Source organism: Diplotaxodon limnothrissa, linkage group LG1 (assembly GCF_057381915.1).
Source record: "Diplotaxodon limnothrissa isolate DT_005_m linkage group LG1, D_limnothrissa_male_GT1.1, whole genome shotgun sequence".
NCBI classification, from domain to species: Eukaryota; Metazoa; Chordata; class Actinopteri; order Cichliformes; family Cichlidae; genus Diplotaxodon; species Diplotaxodon limnothrissa.
The window spans coordinates 4868680-4888111 of NC_140596.1; the positions used below are offsets into that span (position 1 = coordinate 4868680).

At 40.9% G+C, this 19432-nt stretch overlaps 1 protein-coding gene across 1 annotated transcript in view; it reads right to left on the bottom strand.

The window, feature by feature from the left end:
* Positions 1 to 315: 315 nt before the first annotated feature.
* Positions 316 to 19432, bottom strand: part of mmp15b (matrix metallopeptidase 15b) — a 31252-nt gene continuing 12135 nt past the window's right edge. Inside the window, exons 4-10 of the mRNA XM_085359102.1 lie at positions 19072 to 19379; positions 12364 to 12525; positions 12040 to 12236; positions 9202 to 9340; positions 5978 to 6128; positions 4248 to 4366; positions 316 to 3129 (exon numbers count right to left, since the gene is read on the bottom strand). Of these exons, the coding sequence (XP_085215228.1) occupies positions 2621 to 3129; positions 4248 to 4366; positions 5978 to 6128; positions 9202 to 9340; positions 12040 to 12236; positions 12364 to 12525; positions 19072 to 19379 (1585 nt within the window). The 3' untranslated portion in view covers positions 316 to 2620. The remainder of the gene's footprint in view (positions 3130 to 4247; positions 4367 to 5977; positions 6129 to 9201; positions 9341 to 12039; positions 12237 to 12363; positions 12526 to 19071; positions 19380 to 19432) is intronic.

The window sequence follows — 19432 nt, forward strand, 5'->3', positions numbered from 1 at the left end:
CCATGGAAAATAAGTATGAATTCTGCCAATAAGGAGGCTCTAAAGCATGCATGTGCTTATACAAAACTACAAGTGAAACACTTTGACAAGCTTTCTTAAACGAGGCCTGTCACCTACTCTAAGCGAAAGTTTCCTCTTTGGCCAGCACTGCTGCTGAACTTGCAAGGGAATCTGGGTCACATGGGTTGTTGCCAACTCTCTCTCCCTCTTCTCTTTGTCTCCTCCTTCTTCCCACCCTTCCTTATTCCTGAGATCTAAACTTTGCAAGCTCAGGGAGCCGAGGTCAGGCGTGTTCCCTCAGTCCTCCTTCCCCCTTTCCTTTTCTCAGCTGCAAGAAATTCAGACTCTCGATACCCTCCCCATTTGTGTAACCTGAGCTGGGTGAGCTGAGCCAACCCCCCACCCCCCAGGTCAGAGTGGCAGCTTAGTTCTAAATGCTACTTCAGATAAACCTTCCTCCAATTTATGTCTGAAATCAAACTTCTAAACACTTTCACTCACACACTCATTTTATGCCTTATCTTCAGGCATAAACTCATCACGATGAGATAAATTGCTGCCATTAAGAAAAATGTTGACTTTAAAAGGTCACCACACCTGGTTTTAGCCTTTCATGACTCTTTATCAGCGTAGTCACCGTTTTACACCAATTTTCCAGTGTGTGTCTGAATGCACTGACAAAGACTGAGAACTCCGTGTAATAAAGAGGCAATTTTCTGTGCATGCCTTCTTGAGAGATGAAACGAAAGCCGACTGTTTTGACTCAGTAAGGTCAAAGTTTAGTTTAGAGGTTAACGGCATTTGCGCACACCTGCTGTTATTTGATGAGGAGGATTAGTCTGTGTTCACATAAGCCCTCATGGCCTGAGCCCACCCTGGTGCTTACAGTAAGACTGCATATCATCCCAGAAGTCTCTTTAAAAAATACTAGCAGTAAAAGATGCATTATGTACTGCATGGTAGACGAGCTGCACTCCGTGAATGCTCTGTAACAGCCTTAGCTTTGTTTCCCCCTTTTATGTCTCTCGCACACCCAGATGCTCTCCCTCCTGTGTTATTTCACAGTGAGCTGACTTTGTTCATTAACTATTAGTCCGTCTCCTTCACGGCACAAAGGACAGGTCTTATTTTTGACATAAAAGAGGATCTCTGAGAATTAGCCCCACAGTTGAGAACTAAAGGAAGAGGTCCCCTTTATAGTCTATTTATCCTTTCAGCCAGAGAGCTCTTTAACAAGACAAGCTTCCAAATAAGGGAAAGAAAGAAGGCAGACCTACTGTCCATCAGTGTGAACACAAGATATGGAAGGCATTAGTCATCTGACCTTAAAGGGTTAATTTATTTGCAGTGCCAGTGTTTCTATCTAGAATTATCTATAGAATTATGTGACTGTGTTGCTAGTTAATTCTGTCTACTGGCATAAAAAACATGAGTGAGGTTGAAAAGCTTAAAAGCTTTTATAGCTGCCGGACTGGAAAACTAAATCTTTTCCGGAGACAAAAGTGGATATAGACATAGACAGAGCAACACTGGGTGTCTGCAGAGTGCATCGATTTGTTTGTCAATGAAGTTAAACAGCCAATTGTCAGTCTTAGGCTACTGTATCATATACCTAGCAAAATGTCTTTTTTCACTACTTTGCATTGTCTAAATAAATAATATATTCACCAGAAGGTTACAAGAAATTAAAAGTATGTAATAGCCGCACAGCTCTGGCTTTATTATCTTGTTTGTTTAAACCCTGTTTGACTGATATACATGTAACCTTCTCAGATCTCACAGTGAATACAGAGTTATTATTAACATAAATAGGAGAGACTGCAACAATAAGATTTAATGGTTTAAAAACAAACCTGCCCTCCTCTGACTAACAATCTGAACTCTGAATTAACCTTCAGACTTACAATCACACCCTAATCACCATCAACAAGAGTCAAAGAGAATAATATCTGAGCTCGTTGCAGGTCCCAAAACACCTCTTCACAGATTCTCCTGCAGAGAAAAGGAAAGACAAGAAACACGGAGCTGATGAGAGGAAGGAAAGAACCCTTCTGGACCCCACTTGAAGCACTGTGGCCTGTCTACAAATCTTTTTAATGCTTTAAATTTCTTCCTTTTGTGGCAACTGAGATAGCATAAGCTGATGTCAGGTTATTAGCGAGGAAAAAGCCCCTACGGAGATTAGGGGAAGGAGGAGGGCGGAGCAGAGATGTGAGAGAGAATAGACCGGCCTTCCTGCTTTAGAAGTAATAATAACAACAACAACAAAAAAGTCACATAAAATGAACCAAAACAAAAAGAACAAAACTATGTGCAAACTTCTCTCATATAAATAGACTACAGTCACTGCATTGTAGAGCACCATGGGAGACAGGAGGAGGTTAGAGAGGTGTGTGTCTGTGTGTGTGTTTGAAAATGTAAGACATAAGTTACGCTCGCGTCTAGTTTGTGTGTATGTATCATTACAGTATTTGCATGGATCTACTACCACAGAGCTGCAGGAGCCACTGAGCACAGAGACTGGAGACAGATGGATCACTGGGAAGAGGGCTAGATTAGAGGAGGAGGGGGCATCTAAGGTTTAAATCAAGTTCAGCGTTCAAAGACCTAACATCAGGGGTCAGACCCAGTCCTGAAGTGAGCGTTTGCAGTGCACCAGCAGGCGTGGTGCCCCTTTGCTCTGCAGCGTGTTGATGATGGCATAGATCAGTCCCAGGATGCACAGCACCAGGACCAGTGGGATGGTTACCATCAGGATGCTCATGGTCCGCTCTTGGCTGTCGTCCACCTTCAGTACCACATCCACCTCATTGGTCTTCTCCTCACGTCCCTCGCGAGAGTCTTGATCTTTGTCACCGTCTGAGCCTTTGTCTTTGTCCGTTCCCCCGCGATCTGTTCCGTCCCGGTCTTTGCCCTTGTCGCCGTCACGTCCTGCGTCGGGGTTAAATGGCGGGCGGCTTACGTCTGGGTATTTGCGGCCCGAGTCTGTGTCCGTGTCTCTGTCGGGATCCAGGTCCACGCTGCAGCCCATGAAATCTCTCAGGATGGATTTTGGATAGCCCGGTTCGCTTTTCATACGGTGGTTGTCAAACTTCCAGTACTTGGAACCCTTATAGAAGTAGGTGTATGCTGAAATATAAATGGAGAAAACATGAGCCCACAAAGAATGTTAAAGCATGACTAAAAGAATAATTAGAGTTTTTGAGAGATCTTTAAAGAGTTACCAGATAACTGACAGCTGTACGTGATTAAACAAGATATTTGTACATCTTAGAGAGAATAACAGTCTGTATTTGTTCCCCATTAGAGAGAAGTAGGTGGTTTCTCCATAATTTGAAGGTTTATACTGAGCTACGCTAACATGATCATTTAAAAAAAAAATCTAAATCATATTGAGCCTCTTGGCAAAAAAATAAGATTAATATATGTATCAAAAAGTCAAACTGTTGCTTTAATAACTTCAATATTTTACTCTAAATTCTCTCTGTGTTCAGTTGAGGCAATTAAAATTACTCAAGTGGCTACTGTCAGTCCAATAATTGCTTATTTCTAACATATCTGCAAAGAAAAAGAACTCCCCACCCAGAATGTTCAATAAATCCAATCATAGCAAAGCTCAAAATCACCTTTTTTGGATTATTATAGTATTAAAATCAATAAAACTAACAAGCTGAGGGACTTCAATGAGGCAATCAGATGAAGAATCCCTGTTTGCACTCTCTTAATCAACAAAGAGGTGGAAGTACAAACTGTATGCTATAAAAGTATGCAGTTTTGGTCTAGTTTTCATCTATTATTTATGAATTGATGTTGCTTTTGAACACCATTCAACTGAAGAACAGCCACTAAAGACAGCACGTTTTATGAAATCAGTGATTTCATAAATTATCTCAACAAGAGTGTGCACAACAACTCTTAATAGAAGTCAGCTACCAAGTTAAACAAATAGTGAGCAAAAAATAATTCAAATTGACAAGAATAGAATTCAAAATAATTCAATTACATGAAACTCATAAACTATAAATTTGCGTCCCTAGGAGTCAAGACACTGAATCACTCCTCTCCAATAATGCACAGTAAAGCCAGAAGCATTTCACATGTCAGTTCAAAATCACACCCACACCCTCCCCCATCTCCTGATGACTGACCACACCCTGATTCTTTGTTTCAGGCATGTCTCAGTCTGCCACAGACCCTCTTCTCCCCTTTCCAAACACAAACACATACACAGAAACCACACCGCTCACCTCCATCATCGCTGAGGAAGGCCCCCTTGGGATTAGAGGGCACTGACGTTCCCCAGACACTGATTGACTTCGGGTAGCCTCTGTCAGCTGAGCGAGACTGCTCGTTGAAGCGCCAGTACCTGAAGACAGAAAGCGGGAGAAGGTTGATACTGTTTATCAACTGTCTAAACAAGAACAGAGCAGACGTCTTCCTCAGTACACTACATGCTGGGTCTGCACAGAGTGCATATCACAGTACCGCTTCCACAGAATACTTGTAGTTCTGTGAGTTAATATGCTGTGAGCGTTCTGTACACATAAACCTTCAGGGCGTGTATTTTCATGCACCAAAGTCAAACCACTCACTTCATGGTAGTGAAAATAAAGTATGTTTGACATGAGCTTTTCTGCACAGTGGTACGGTTACGGGCTGTAGTTCAGTTAAAAATAGTTCCTACATCAATCAGCTCACAACAAGGTTTATGGATGGCTTCTGAGTAACTGAAACATGATTTCCAAAAGGAGTAGATTTTTATTCTATATAGAATAAAAACAGATGAGTGAAAAAAAGGCTGTTCTTACAGTTTTATTTCTGCTGGTATTTGGTCATAAAATCTAGGGAGTCAATGTCTGAAATCCATCTCACATCAGCCAGGATGAGAGTGAATTCACTACAATCATGATACTGATATCATGATAGTGACAGAGGAAAAGTCTGTGGACTGCCAAAATGAGTAAGATTCATCATTTATGGAGCATGACGGTCTGTACTAGATGTCGTAGCAATTTAGCATCTAACTGGTGAGATATTCCAGTCTGGAACAAAGCTGGACCAATCAACAAATTGCTGTTGACCTTTGTAGCTGGGACGAGTGCAAGTTGATCACTAGGTTTTTCAAGACATTGCTGCCCTCAATAAAAACAGAATGCAATAATTTGCTCATAAACACTAATTTTATTAACAACAGAACACAAAGTATCAAATTCTTAAATTGACACATTTCACTGTTTCATGAAAAAGCTAATTTTGAATTTGAGGACATTAATATATCTCGGAAAAAATGCAGCGAGAGCAACAAAGGGCTGGAAATGCAAGTAGGACTAAGAAAAAACAGGTGAAGCAACTAATTAGGCTAATGGACAACAGATTGGTAACATGACTGTGTACCAGGAGAGCCTAAAGGCATCAAAAGGCACCATTACCACTGAAAGTTTTCTACAGTTTTTACAGAAACAAATGTTCCCACCAGATGCCCTTTTTTTGTTTTTTAAGGGAAGAAATTCTATATTTCAAGAAGACAATGTTAAACTGCATACTGCATCTCTTACAAAGGGAGGTTTTGTAGTAGAAGTGTCTGGGTGTTGAACTGGGCTGCCTGCAGTCACCAGCTAAAAACGTTTGGCACATCATGAAACCAACAGTACAACACAGAAGGCCCAGGACTGTTGAGCAGCTCATATCCCACGTCACACAAGAGTGGGACGATATTCCTCTCTGAAAATTTCAGCAAGCGGTCTCTCATGAGTCTGTAAACATCGGTTCCCACACATTTGTGGACTGTTGTTAAACAAAGGAGATGCTACACAGTGATAAACATGACCCTATTGTGTTTAACACTCCTTAGATTAAACATTTGATTTGTCAAGTGACCCTGCAAGAACTTGCCAAAAGCAACCAAACTACTGATATCCTTTTAATGCAATATACTCACAGTTCAGTGTCACTCAGACAGAGTATAGGGCTATATTACCTGTCTCCTTGAAAGAAGTAAGTGTAGCCGGATGGCTCCCACCAGATGGCTGTATCTATTCGGTCGTAGGGAATATCTATACCATAATCGACTAGCTCAAGTGGGTAGCCTGGTTCCAGGTTAGCCTCTCTGAAAAGCCAGAATCTGTTTCCTGAGGAGAGGAGAGAAATTTTATGTGATGCTTTCTGATGTATACATTGGAGCATTCCCCTATCCACTCTTACCCTTATATGGAAAATGTTACCACACACAATCACATTGTATATGACATATATATGGTTACCCACACATCATAAACCTTCGAGAATGCTCGTGCACACATGTTTAATTTGCTAGCAATTACGGATAAGAACAGTCCCACAAACCAAGCCAGCATTTACACACACTTGTAAATAATAAGAATGCAATAATGGATTATTGGCAAGCAATCAAAAAAAAACTCAGCAGAAGTGAGTACGACATCCCTGACTACAGAGTTTGGGTTTGGCCTGTAATTATGCACAAGGAGTGGCTTGTCTCATGTCAGGCTAAAGCACATTTTGTTGCTGAAGGCAACGTTTTATTGTTTCTCACAGTATCTGACAGGGGGACTGTGTTTCACCATTACATCTCCTTTTGGCTTCATTCTGCCTTTCCCTCACCCGCCCATCCATCCACCCACTTCTGGCCCCTTGCTCCTCATTTAAAAAGAAAGCTCTACACTCAGCATCTGGATAGTACAAGAGGTTGACGCAATGCTTCCCAGGGTTCCTGCGGTGCACAGCCCTCATGTAAAATCCCATGACTTACTCCACAGCTTTTCAAGGCAATGCCAGAGCACTTCAGTGACATAAAAATCCGATGCCTTTTTTTCCCCTGGAAATCTTTTTCTACAGGGATGAACAATGTTGTTTCTATTACAGCTGGCCTTGTTTTGGACCAGAGCAGCAGGGAAACCTCTGGGTAACACAACAGCTGTGCAACTGGCTTACAGTAAAGATTTACTTTACCGCACTACAGTAAATCAGTACAATACAAACATCAATTCATCCATGTATTACTGTATTTCAGAGAATGCACAGATGCAGGATATTTGTACAACAGCAGAATATCGTAAGACTTTGTGTTTTGGCTTAAGCGATGAGCTCGAATGTAGAAATTGGGCAGTGATGAAAAAATATACCCAGGAGCCTTACAGGTTGATTGAAGGGCTGGTGGAGCGGTAGAAACAGCAATTTTTCTGCATGAGCAGATCTCTAGACTGTGTGTCAGGGTTTCTTTACTGTCTCCATTGTGCTTTAGTTTGATTTGTCAGGTTGGCTTTTCTGTGCTTCTAGTTTCTAGTTTGGATATAAAATAATAAACAAAAAACAGTTCAGTTTATTGCTAATGTAAAAACATGTACAGTGTTAATATTTGGTGTCTGAATTAAAACAGTTGCCATAACTATTACTCAAAACCACATTTCAGATCCCAAAATCACCAAAGGAAGAAAATCCTTTTGGGCCATTATTTGTAGCTACAACGGTCGAGACTACTATAATCCAGAGTTTATAACAAAACATGTCTTAGCTGGAGCCACAAAATTCATCAGCATTGACACACAATTTAAGTGAAACCTGTTTTAGTATTTCAATTCAAAGTAGTAGCACATAATATTGCTCATTAATCACAAAGATATGTCACTGAGTCAAAGTATCATGAAAACTTAGGATTGAGTTGAGGTGGGTTGAGAAGTGGCTTGCAGATGCACCATAAAGAGCGCAGGCGATATGAGGTTTGGATTTTGGAGGTGTTGAATGGTATCAGCTGATGTGGGCTTGTCTTAAGATCAGCTGGTTGTGCCTGAAGCTGTGCTTGTTTCTTGGCCCATGATTGAAAACTCTATTTCACAAGTCTGCAAGAACTTGTGCACAACAGTGATGAGTGATTGCTTTAGTCACCACCAGAGAAAGTAAATGCATTGACTGATGCGATGGGTTTAAATACAGGTGTTCATAATAGGCATCCTATTGTTGTGCTTGTCCCCCTTAATCTTATACTCTGCCAGTTTCCTTTCTTCCCTCCCTCTTTCCTCTTCCTTTGTCTCACTCTTCCTTTGCTTAATGGCTTCTCGCCAAATGTCATGCAGAGTCTTGCCGATGACATCATTCTCCTCATTATCAACAGCTGCCTGAAAGCCCGAAGCACCCAGAATCAAGCAGCCGAGTTCTTCTTTTTTCATTCAACTTTATTCGCTGTTGTAAAAGACAAGCTGCTCTCAGAGTCTGTGCCAAAATAATGAGCTGTTCTAAAAAAGATTAATACTCAGCATGGTGAACACATTATGTACTGTTGCTTTCTTAAGGAAGTGGGACTAAGGATATCTTCAACGTTATCTGTAGAAGATAGAAAAAGCTGCAGTCAGTTTTACTGCTCATATAATGGATTGAAACTGTACTCGGGTTGTAAAAAAGAAACCAGATGTGAGGGTTTTTTTGTTTTCTATGCACGAGAGTGCACATGTTTATGTGAGATATATTTATGGTCCATATGTCCAGAAAAAGTAAATACCTGATCTATAAAGGTGAAACAAATAGAATATTTCAACTTTGACATTAGCAAGACAGACTGATTTATGATAACACCTGGACCTACACACTAGATACAGATGTGTTTATCTCACATCGCTTATCTTCTTTATCTAACTTTTATCTTTTTATTTTTTAAACTGCATAACCTGGAATTACTTTCTCAAGCCTGGATGCCTTGTTATAAATGCCCAATGCATGAATTCTTTTATTATGAATTTTGACCTTAACCTTTGACCTCTACAATCTGATCAGTTCAGCCTTGAGTCTAAGTGAATGGTTGTGCCAAATTAAATAAATAAATAAATTCCTCCAGTCATTCATTAGCACATTCGTGATTGGGATGGATGTGCGGTCAAAGGGACCCTGACCTTTGACCTCTTTTTACCAAAATCTAATCAGTCATCTCTGCTGTTTCCACTGATTGTTGGAGGCTGAAAACTGCAAGCTTACATCCACTAATATGCATTTTTCTTTACAGTTACTAAGCAATAAACTGAATTAATCCCATTTGACTTCTCATATTTGGTATCAAGGTGACATAAATCCTTTACAAAAAGAGAATACATGTAAGAATAGTAACAGCATGAGTGTGCAAGACAAGTCATCATAGTCATCATTTACAGAATAGGAAGCATGCATCCATCGGTATGTGCACCAGTATTATCTGCTTACCTTTAAAGAAGACGAACCTGCCATCATGTCTCTCATATGCAGCATCAATGTCGCCAGGGAGACCCCTCCAAAAGTGACCGATTGGCATGGGGTAGTTATCCAGAACCCTGTTCCTACGCACACGCCAGAACCAGCGGCCCTGAGGGGACACAGTACGAAAGTTTGGCTTAGTTTCTTATCTTTTCAGTTAGTTTTAAGAACTCGCTCCTAGCTGAGACTCAAGGAAATACAATGACTGCGAAGTAAATCGATGACAGGAGTGCAGGAGGGGAAAAGCTTCATATCACATCCTTAGCTTTAAAAACAATTCTATTCAGAGAACATGCAAAAAGACACAATAAGAAATATTTTCTCAAGTCATCCATGCAGTCACCCCAGCTGAGGTCACATACACTGTTGCTTTTTTGTCCTCTATGCCAAGCAAACTGAGCTCTGCAGGATAATTAGTCCAGAATGTACAATAAACTAACAATAGCAGAACACTAGCAGGCTAATAATAGTCAGTCTCTGCTCTGCTGGTTTTATCATGTTCCCTCACTGCAGTCTCTCTGTTGATCAGTCTGCCATGAGATGCACTTTAATAAAGAACTGTGGTGTTTGTTCGTCACGTCAGTGACACAAAACAAAGAAAAAGAAAATGCATATTTTTACCCTTCATGACACTTTGGTTAGTGAACACTCATATCTACTGCAAACAAGCAGCAGACAGAGTTTAACCAGCAGCCCCTCGACTCATTCATAACTGGTGAGTCAGTAGCCCTGTTTGTCCTGGATGCTATAACAGTAAAATGCTGGGTGCTGCTTCTTTCTGGCAAGCACTGCTAGTTTTGTCCTTCATGCAGGACACACTCGCAGACAGCACGGCGCGGCACAGAACAGAACACACTGGAGATGTGTTGGTGAGTGAGACAGAACAGGGCTGAATCCAACTGGATGCTCAACCGTTTGTCTGGTCGGACAGCTCCTTTCCTACAGAATTAACCATATTAGAGCAGATCTCAGTGTGGGAGTTTCATTACTGAGAACTGCTCAGTGTGCTGGCTCTCTTTATGTCGAGACCTTCTGCTGTGAAGTGGACAAAAGAAAGAAACTTTTCCTGAAGAATGACAGCACCTTTTTTCCTTTAATGAACAGGACTCCATAGAGAAAAGAGTGGAACTGGTGTGCTCCGAATTACTCCTACTCATTCAGGGAGCAATTTTGTCTGTGCAGAATAATAGCAGAGAAAACCAATGTCATATAATTTATTTGAATTTGGACGAAAGCTGACCGACAGACAAATGTTTCCACGCATAAAGCCACACTGTCCTCGGCTAAAAATGAAGAAATAAAGACGACTGTATTATAATATTACAACCTTGCAATTAACTTTCAGGCCAAGCTGGGGAGGAGTGATAGAGAGAAATTTGAATAAATGATAATTACAGCTCAAAATCAACAAACCTTGATATAACCACATGCATTAATCTAACCATGAATATATATTTATTGCTTTTTGTCTGCATTTGCTCTGATCAGGTAATTTCTATTTTTGAAGCTCATTAAGAACTGGTTAATTTTGGACAATGAATAATAATGTCTCATGACGTTAATGAAACCCATGAAGACAGACATTAACGTCTGCGATGAAACCCAAGAGTACAAATATAACTGCTTGACCATGTGTAGCATATGTCCAGCCAGTCAGATTTCAGAGTGTGTAATGACTGGTCAGTGTCGCACACACTTAAGAGTCCAAGACAGGAGCTATTCATAGACTGATCTGAGTACTTGGGGAGGGAGGGGGGGTGCAGTGGTCTGCTGTGTGGACTACAAAGCAAATGAAAGATCCCACAAGCAAGAAATATTCACATCTGTGTGTTTTTTCAGCTCTGCAAACACCCCAGATCAAGTTTGCTATCTACAGCTGCTGTGAGCCCTAATGCTTCAGTTCAATGTCAGACGTCAAAACAGCAGAGCAACATTTCTGGAGGTGAAACTGAGGCTTCTTTAAAGTAAAGCCTGCATGTCCCCTGCCCCACTCAGTATAATATCTGCAGCTCTCTTCACTAGTCAATGCTATCAACACTGGACACCTTTTCTGGCCTCTCCCATGGAAACACGTAATTACTTATCTTTGCAGAGCTGCACTATGTATAAACCAACGCCAGAAAAAAGAAGATCTGAAATGGATGGGAGGAAATGGAGCCCTACTTGCTGCTGAAAGTTCAATAAATTCAATTGAACACACAGCACCTGCACAGTAAAAAAGTACTGGAAAAGCTGATTAAATAATATCAAAATACCCATATAATAAATAATGAGAGAGGAGCTGCAGCCAATAACACGATCAGTTTAAATACTAGCATCTACAAGACAAATCTCATAAAGGTTAAGACTCAGTTAATATCTAACTGCTGCCGCAGCTAATGTTTTGTGTGGGCCCAGAGGCTCTTTAAACACCTGACCAACCCTCAAACCCTTTTAACTGTTCTCAGTCTCATAAAAGAACACCAGCTCCGTGGGTTTACAATCCACAAGCACCTGATTGAAAACAGACCCCTTGTTGGCTGCGTACACGCCATTTGTCGTAACTCGTTTCTCAGGAAAATAATAACTAATATATTGAAACGGTGGAGTTGTCATGAAAGCTCCTTTCCTGGAAGATGACTTAATTTCCAAGGAAGGTCATACTTGGAAATAAACTCATGGTGGCAGAACTTTTCCATGTATTGCTTAATGAAGCACCCTGAAGCAGCTGCTATGATTTGGCGTTATATGCATAAAATTGAATTTAATTGAATTTAATGTTCACCACTTTACAAAGACTCTCAATTTCTTAATCCGCAAACCATTTACCTTGAAGACAAACATCTCTCCTCGGAGCATAGCAACAGTGTCAAAGTTTCCCTCACAGATATTGGGTCCATAATGATCTGGCCTTTCGGTGGTCCTGGGCCTATCAGGTTGCCGAGGAGGTGTTTGAGGTGGTCTGGGCTCTGGGCGACGTGGTGCAACTGTAGGCAAGGCCTGGGTGGGACTGCTGTCAGGAGGACCTTCAGGAAGTCACAGACACAATACTTTAAACTGAGTGGATAACTGGTCACAATTTAATATCAAGAATAAGATTTCATGTCTGCATCATTTAAAAGATACGTGTGAGGATGAAAAATAAACTCCTACCATAGATCTGTTGTATCCCCCGCCGGTCATCCTCTGGCAACTGGAAGTTCTCCGTTTCCATCCACTGGTAGAAGGGAGCCATGATGGCTAGAGGATTGTTGGAATGCTCTAAGCCCAGGGCGTGTCCCAGCTCGTGGACTGCTACCAGGAAGAGGTCATTACCTGTATGAATGAGAGATAAGTTAGAATAAAAGGGGAGAGAGGCAAACAAATAAAGGGCTCACAAAAGCTAACCGAGTTCAAGTTGCACTGCAGTACAAAATGCAAGATGGAAACCCCCAACAAAGTAAACCACACCCAGTGCTTGCTTAGTGGGTTCAATCCGGTCTCAAAGTTTCCACAATCCCTATCCCTAAACATAGAGAGATTTTTATAGGCAGAGGATTTAACAAATTGGTAATATCAGACACAATAGCCTTTAAGATAGAGATTTTCCTGTTGTGACGGTTTTATTTCTTGTCATGAAGAACAAAGATGTCTGGATCTTTAGTTTCTTGGATTATGTGGATGTATCAAGATTCTCAAATTCACAGAACGCTCAGTTTGCTTGGGGTGTAGGTGTTATAGAGTTCAGTCATTGTTAGAGTCATGAAAATGTTGTTATCAAAGTGTAAACACAACACTCTTTACAGAGTTCTGTGTCGTAAACTCAGCTTGTCTCCACAGTCACTACACTTCAGTGCACCAGCTGTGCACACATCTTCACATCCTCCAGGCAGAATGTGTAGTTTCCACAGCATTCGCAAGCACATCTGCAACTAGGGCTGGGCGATATGGTCTAAAAGCCATATCGCGGTATAATTTGAAGCATGTGGGGTAACGATATATATCGCCATATATTCTTTTCTTCTGTATAACGTATTTTCCATATTATAAGGGGCACTTAAAATCCTTTAATGTGCCTTATCTATGAATTCTGGTTGTGCTTACTAACCTTGAACCGATTTCATGTGGTATACAGTGCACAGAAATCTGGCAAAAATGTTTTAGTACGACTTTGGTAAGCTACGAAGCCGCACCACTTGTTGGATTGTCGGAGCATTACGGCTGCCGTAATCAGGAGCCCTGCGGAGTAATTTGGGTCCAAAACTCTGTCTGCTTCAGGTCCCAAAGTCAAACGAACACTGCAGCATCACTGAGAGTTAAAAACTAATGCTAAATTCTTTCATCTTTAATAAAATGATCAGCATTGCTGCTTTACCAGGTGTAACAATTAAGTTTAACATCCAGGCATTCATGAAAACAGAATTTATTAAATCCAGTTAGCAGGAAGCAGGTTTCCACCTAAACATGATATGCCATGTTCTGACTGAGAGATTTCTAAAAAACATTAAAACATAAAGCTGCTATCACTTCCAACATAAATGAAGACAGAAAACTAAACAGCAGTGACTTTTGTAGGGTTACTGAAGTTGGACTAGCTGGTATATAATTGTGTCCTACTTGATCGCTAGTGACACAGCTATCTTAGCATAATATTAGCATAATATAAACAGTGAAGCTGGAGGATGAACGCTAACGTTTTTCCACTCGATAAAAGTGCTCCTTCTCTTTGTTATTACTGTCGCCCGGCATAATTTGCAGAAGATATTGCTTATAGCCGCTGCCATGCTTTCAACCAAAACAGGCGCAGCTTGATGACACCATCAACATGTGCTATCGCAGTAGAGCGGTATAGTCAAAATCTCTACCGTTCGCCAGATTTGTATCGTTTCTACCATATACCGTTCATACCGCCCATCCTTATCTGCAACCAAGTGTAATTTTCAACTTGCAGCAAGTTCTATTAACATTGACCCTCAAACATGCAGTCGATCTTTCGAGTAATCCATCCAACTGCAATCCAAGATGGTGGAATTGGAGTTTGTTCGACCACAGGAGACCATAAGAGAATCAAGGAAGCTGAGAGACATCAAGGGCCACAACATTGTGACCTGACCAGCGAGCCCACAGCAAAACACGAGAAAGGAAGTACTGTGGTAGGTGATTAACAACTTTCAAACTAAGAGCAAGGGGACTGTCTGGTGGTAAACTGATCATTGTCTTTGACAGATGAAAAATCCCAAATAAATCCCAAAATATTAAACAATACATAAAAACTGTTGGTTTACAGACATACAGGGATGATCAAAGTTCATGAAAAAACTGGGGATGTATAACTTTGTACAGAATGATGGAAAATTCAACATGCATTCTTGAGCATCTTACACATACATGACAGAACAACGTATAACAAGTCTACGTATCTGTAACATATCAGATAAAACGAATAGGAACGTCTGTTCATTCTTTTCTATTTATCACACAAAAATCTCCTTAGATCTAAAACATTAATCACACACAGGCATGCTAATGACTGCTGATATGAATCTGTATGCATTTCTGTCCCGTTTAACCCACCAAGACATCCTGTTATCCACTGCCACTGCAATAATATCACTCTGTGCAGCTGTGACGTAGTGACCACTGCAGACCAACATCCTCTCAGAACAAAAGACTACTTTGAGTTTTTTTTTAAAGAAAAATAGAGAGAAACCAGGTTTACATTTTTCATGTCATATTCTATAAGTTCATCTCTAAAGCGAAGCCAGCACACAGCTGGGTACTTCCCTTCCAGTCAATACCTCTTTGTTGCTTTTCACCCTAGGCTCCGGCCTGAGCGACCTTTGAACTTCCTACCCATTTTGTTCACCCTATAATTGGCCATACAGATTGGTCAGATTGGTGCCAGTGACATCATGCTGTTGGGTGTACTGGTGATGTCACTGCTGTACGTGGAACAGAAGGGGGGGGGGGGGGGGGGGTGCTGTAGATTCCTTATTTTGTGCATCTCCTCATTTCCTCTTTGAAACACACACAGGATGCACACAGTTCATCTTGTAAGTCCAGAGTCACATGAATGTCCTCACGGCATGCTAAGCGCCAGCTAACACTCGAGGGGAGAAAATAGAAGAGGGTAAGACAGAGTGGTAGAGATAGCTCAGGATGAATGAAGAGAGATAAAGAGCCCTTTGTGAGGTAACTGTGACTACCAGTTTGAAAGAGAAAAGCAAGATTGCACTTCAAATGCTTTAGCCTGGTTAGGTTCAGCCGGTTCCTCTACTGCTAATTCACACACATACATTTGACCTATTTCAACTCCCTAAAGCTTTGTTCCCTTGTTTATCATGCCTCACACCTCATTCATCTGCCACAGGGAGACTATCAGTGTAAAAAAGGGCAGACTAAAGCACCACCTAGACAACCAAAATCCACTACCCAAGTTTGCTCTGCCTTTTGCCAGAAACTTACTCATCATCATCAGTCTCATCTGACCACAAAAGCTTCTGACCTTTTCCCGTTACCAGCTTACCACATTTTTTCTGAGCGAAAGGTGTTTGAGTTTTGTGGATAACGTGTAAAAGCTGTTTTTGTTTTCCCTGCCAGAAAGCCTGATTAATCACACTGTGCGTCACAAGGTTCACACCAAAACTCTTTAGCCTAGTAAAAGAGCTCTTTCTGAAGCTGAGGTCAAGGAAAGGGAAAGAAAACACCATGATGAGTGGATCAAATGCATTTGTGCTTTATCGTCAGCTGCTGTCTATAATTTTTCTATTGATTGCTAAGCTGTGTTTGTCCAGAGCGTTCTCACTCCCGAGGTGTAACATGTCGACGTTTTGTCACGTCCCGCGGCGTTCCTGAGGAACGCGAAAGGAGACCTTCGGCGTTCTTATGGTACGCGGCGGGTTATGGCTGGAATCCAGTGCAATGACGCTCCCGCGGTAATAGACGTTCCAGCCCTGTATTCCAGCCCTAAACCTAACCTTATCCCTAGCCCTGACCATAACCTTATTCTTGACCTTAACCAGGACTTTAATGATGTTAAATAGCGTGTTTCTAAGTGATTTGAAGAAAAAGAGCAAACATGTGTAGATTCAGTCCAGACGGTTCTCATATTTCCTCTTTTTTCCGAGGTCGTCATCTAGGAACGTGGTGGGTAGCCGAAAACGTAATATGGTGACGATTTGTCACCTAGCGTAAAATGTTACGCTTTGGGAGTGAGAACGGGTTGGTTTGTCTGATACAACTCAAAAAGAGGTCAGAGGTGAGAGCTCATTTTGTTCTGAGGACCCTTCAGCAAAGCATATGCTGACTAAGGCTTTAACGTCACTCTTCAAGTCTCGCTTTTTCTTTCAGCACATCTGCTGCTCTAAGAATAATCTTCTTTCTGCACGTTAGACAAATAACCCCTGTTATGTTGACTAAAAGTCTTCATCAACATCATTTCTTTGTTTCATTGTGTTCATTTGAACTCGTCCTAAAATGGGACCAGACAAACTGATTTATTATTTCAGCCTTTTTTCAGTCCACTGACTTTAGTTACTACTAACAGCTAATCCACATGTTTTTTGACCGTTTTTTTTTTTAAAAAAGTTGAAACTATTATGCCTCAATTATTTTCTTATGCAAAAAAATTCAATTGGTTTATCCATACAGCTATCCATTCAATTGTTAGAAACCTGTATTTGTAATTGCATTTCTATTTTAACCGGTTATTATTTATCCATTATAGTTACAATTAAAATTATACAATTTTGACTGCTAACCATCCAACATGAACTTCAATTGAAAGTGGAAGAAAATGGGTGGACTACATATATGATATTTAAAGGTTTAAAAAACTGAGAAAGAAAATTGTTGCTGTTAAAAATAAATACTTGTGACTTTCAATTGTCACTCCATCAGGCACATACTAGACCAGGGGTGGGGAACTCCAGGCCTCAAGGGCTGGTGTCTTGCGAGTTTTAGAGCTCACCCTGGGTCAACACACCTGAATCAAATGATCAGTTCATTGCCAGGCCTCTGGAGATCTTTTAGACATGTTGAGGAGGTAATTTACCCTTTAAATCAGCTATGCTGGATCAAGGACACATCTAAAACCTGCAGGACACTGGCCCTTGAGGCCTGGAGTTCCACCACCCCTGTACTAGACCAATCTGCATGACCTCTGTCCTCCGAAAGAAAATAACAAAGAAAAACTTGCATGTCACATAAAAGGCTACATTTTTGACAAGACTGACTACTTAGACGCGGCAACTAAAGTGAAGACCACAATGAAATTTAGCGGCACTTTGCTTTCAAGCGGTGTAAGTAGCATGGTGCAGCAAAAAGACCAGTCTCCACATCTCCCAAGTGGAACACACTCCCACTTAGAGTGGCATTCCATCCATCCCTGTGATCCTGCAACACATCCCACACACAACTGATCACACAGATACAGGCTTGTACATGCACACACACACAATACTTAGCTGTGTGTGTCAGCTGGATATGCAGATAACAGACAGGCCAAAAAAAGGCTTTTGTTGAAAAGTAAAGTCCCCATTTAATCAGCAACAGCATTTTTGTCATTCTTCACTTCTGCATATAACTAGCTTAGTGCTTGTCACTGTTGTTAAGGTTTTTAACTGGTCAACATGGGCTCATCCTACCAAAGGATGCCTGAGGGCGTAAATATGAGCATAAAATATTTGACTTACTTCGATATGATCCGTCTAATAATTTGTCTTTAAAGCCAATAACTGCTAGAAGCAGCATCTACACCCAGACCAAGCTAGAAACGAAGCTTCTTCTCTCATTAACCCAGAATTATTACATTATGGTGACTTATAGAATAGTTTTTCCTCCGGACATAACGCCTGTTTAAGTCGGTCCTTAGTGAATCCTCTAATGGGATCACTTCTTGATACAGTATTATTTTCAAAATCACATAAAAATGGGCGGCACCATCCTGATCTGTTCTGCATCTGTTGTAATCATTCAGTATACAAATGACTAAGACAGAATGGGTAAATATACTTTGTAGCTTTTTAGGGTGAGTAATAATTTATCTTAAAGTTTGGCAGGTCACCTCAGGGTCTTTTCAGGTATGAGGAAGTTAGAATTCAACCTTTTTTGTATGGGATTTTAAATAAAAAGACAATATACCCCTTCCAAGTAAGCATACTAGTACTGGCTCAAATTTAACAGTGAGGCAAATTATGAGTTTTTGACTCAGTGTAAGAACATTGTCCAGATGGGTTTACCAATGTGGCTACATGACTAAAAACATTTATGATCCAAGTTAAATTATGAACAGTTTTGATTTTTTTAAGACCTTCTAATAGTAAATGCGTTTTTAAGACATTTTGAGAATTTATTTTAGAATTTTAAGGATTTTTGTTTTTAGGGGAGAGTCATGGCTATGGCTCTAGTCAGGACAAAGATGTTAACATTATCACTTGGGGTATATTTCAAATTTATAGGGAGTTCATTAGGATAAAGACTGAGAGATGTCACAGGGAGTCCACTTTTAAAGGTAAGTGGAGCAGCCGAGCCTGACAAATGAGAGATGATGTAAGTGGCTGAGCCTTGCCAACTCCAGTTAGCTGTGGGGGAAATCCACGGGGACAGCTGTTATATAGATCCATTACAACCGGCACAACATGACACGACCAGTGATGAAAACTGCTCATCAGCTGGGCCTCCACAAAAACGCCTCAATCATCCACTTCTACAAAGAATTTAACCAAATAACACACTGTTGATATCCAAACCCTTAAGACAAAAGCCACAAAACAATCTGTCTCTTGGCAATAAAACGTTCTCCTATATTATCAGCCAAGATGATTTTTAAAGTCTAAAAAATAATAAAATCCATAATGTAACAGATTGACAGAAATCTTTTACCTTGTACATTATGGTTCCCTATGGTCCATGGTTCATCAGAGTCAAAATGCGTGTCTCCACCCATTCCAGGTCCAGGGAAGTAGGCATGAGCCAGAAAGCCCCCCTCCCCATCAAAAGGAGAGCTGTCTCCATGAAAACCTGAAGCGAAGAAGATCATGATGTCGGGCTCCTTACGGCGTCCATATTTGATGTCCTGGTAGGGGATTTCGTCAAAGCTCAGTGGGGTGACCCTCTCCCAGACTTTAAAGGCCCGCCTGATGGCCTCAAACGAGTTATACTCTCCAATTTTTGGAGTGTAGTTCTGAATACTATGGGGAAAAAGAGAGAAATAGAAAAAGGAGAGTGGCCAATATAAGTTTGA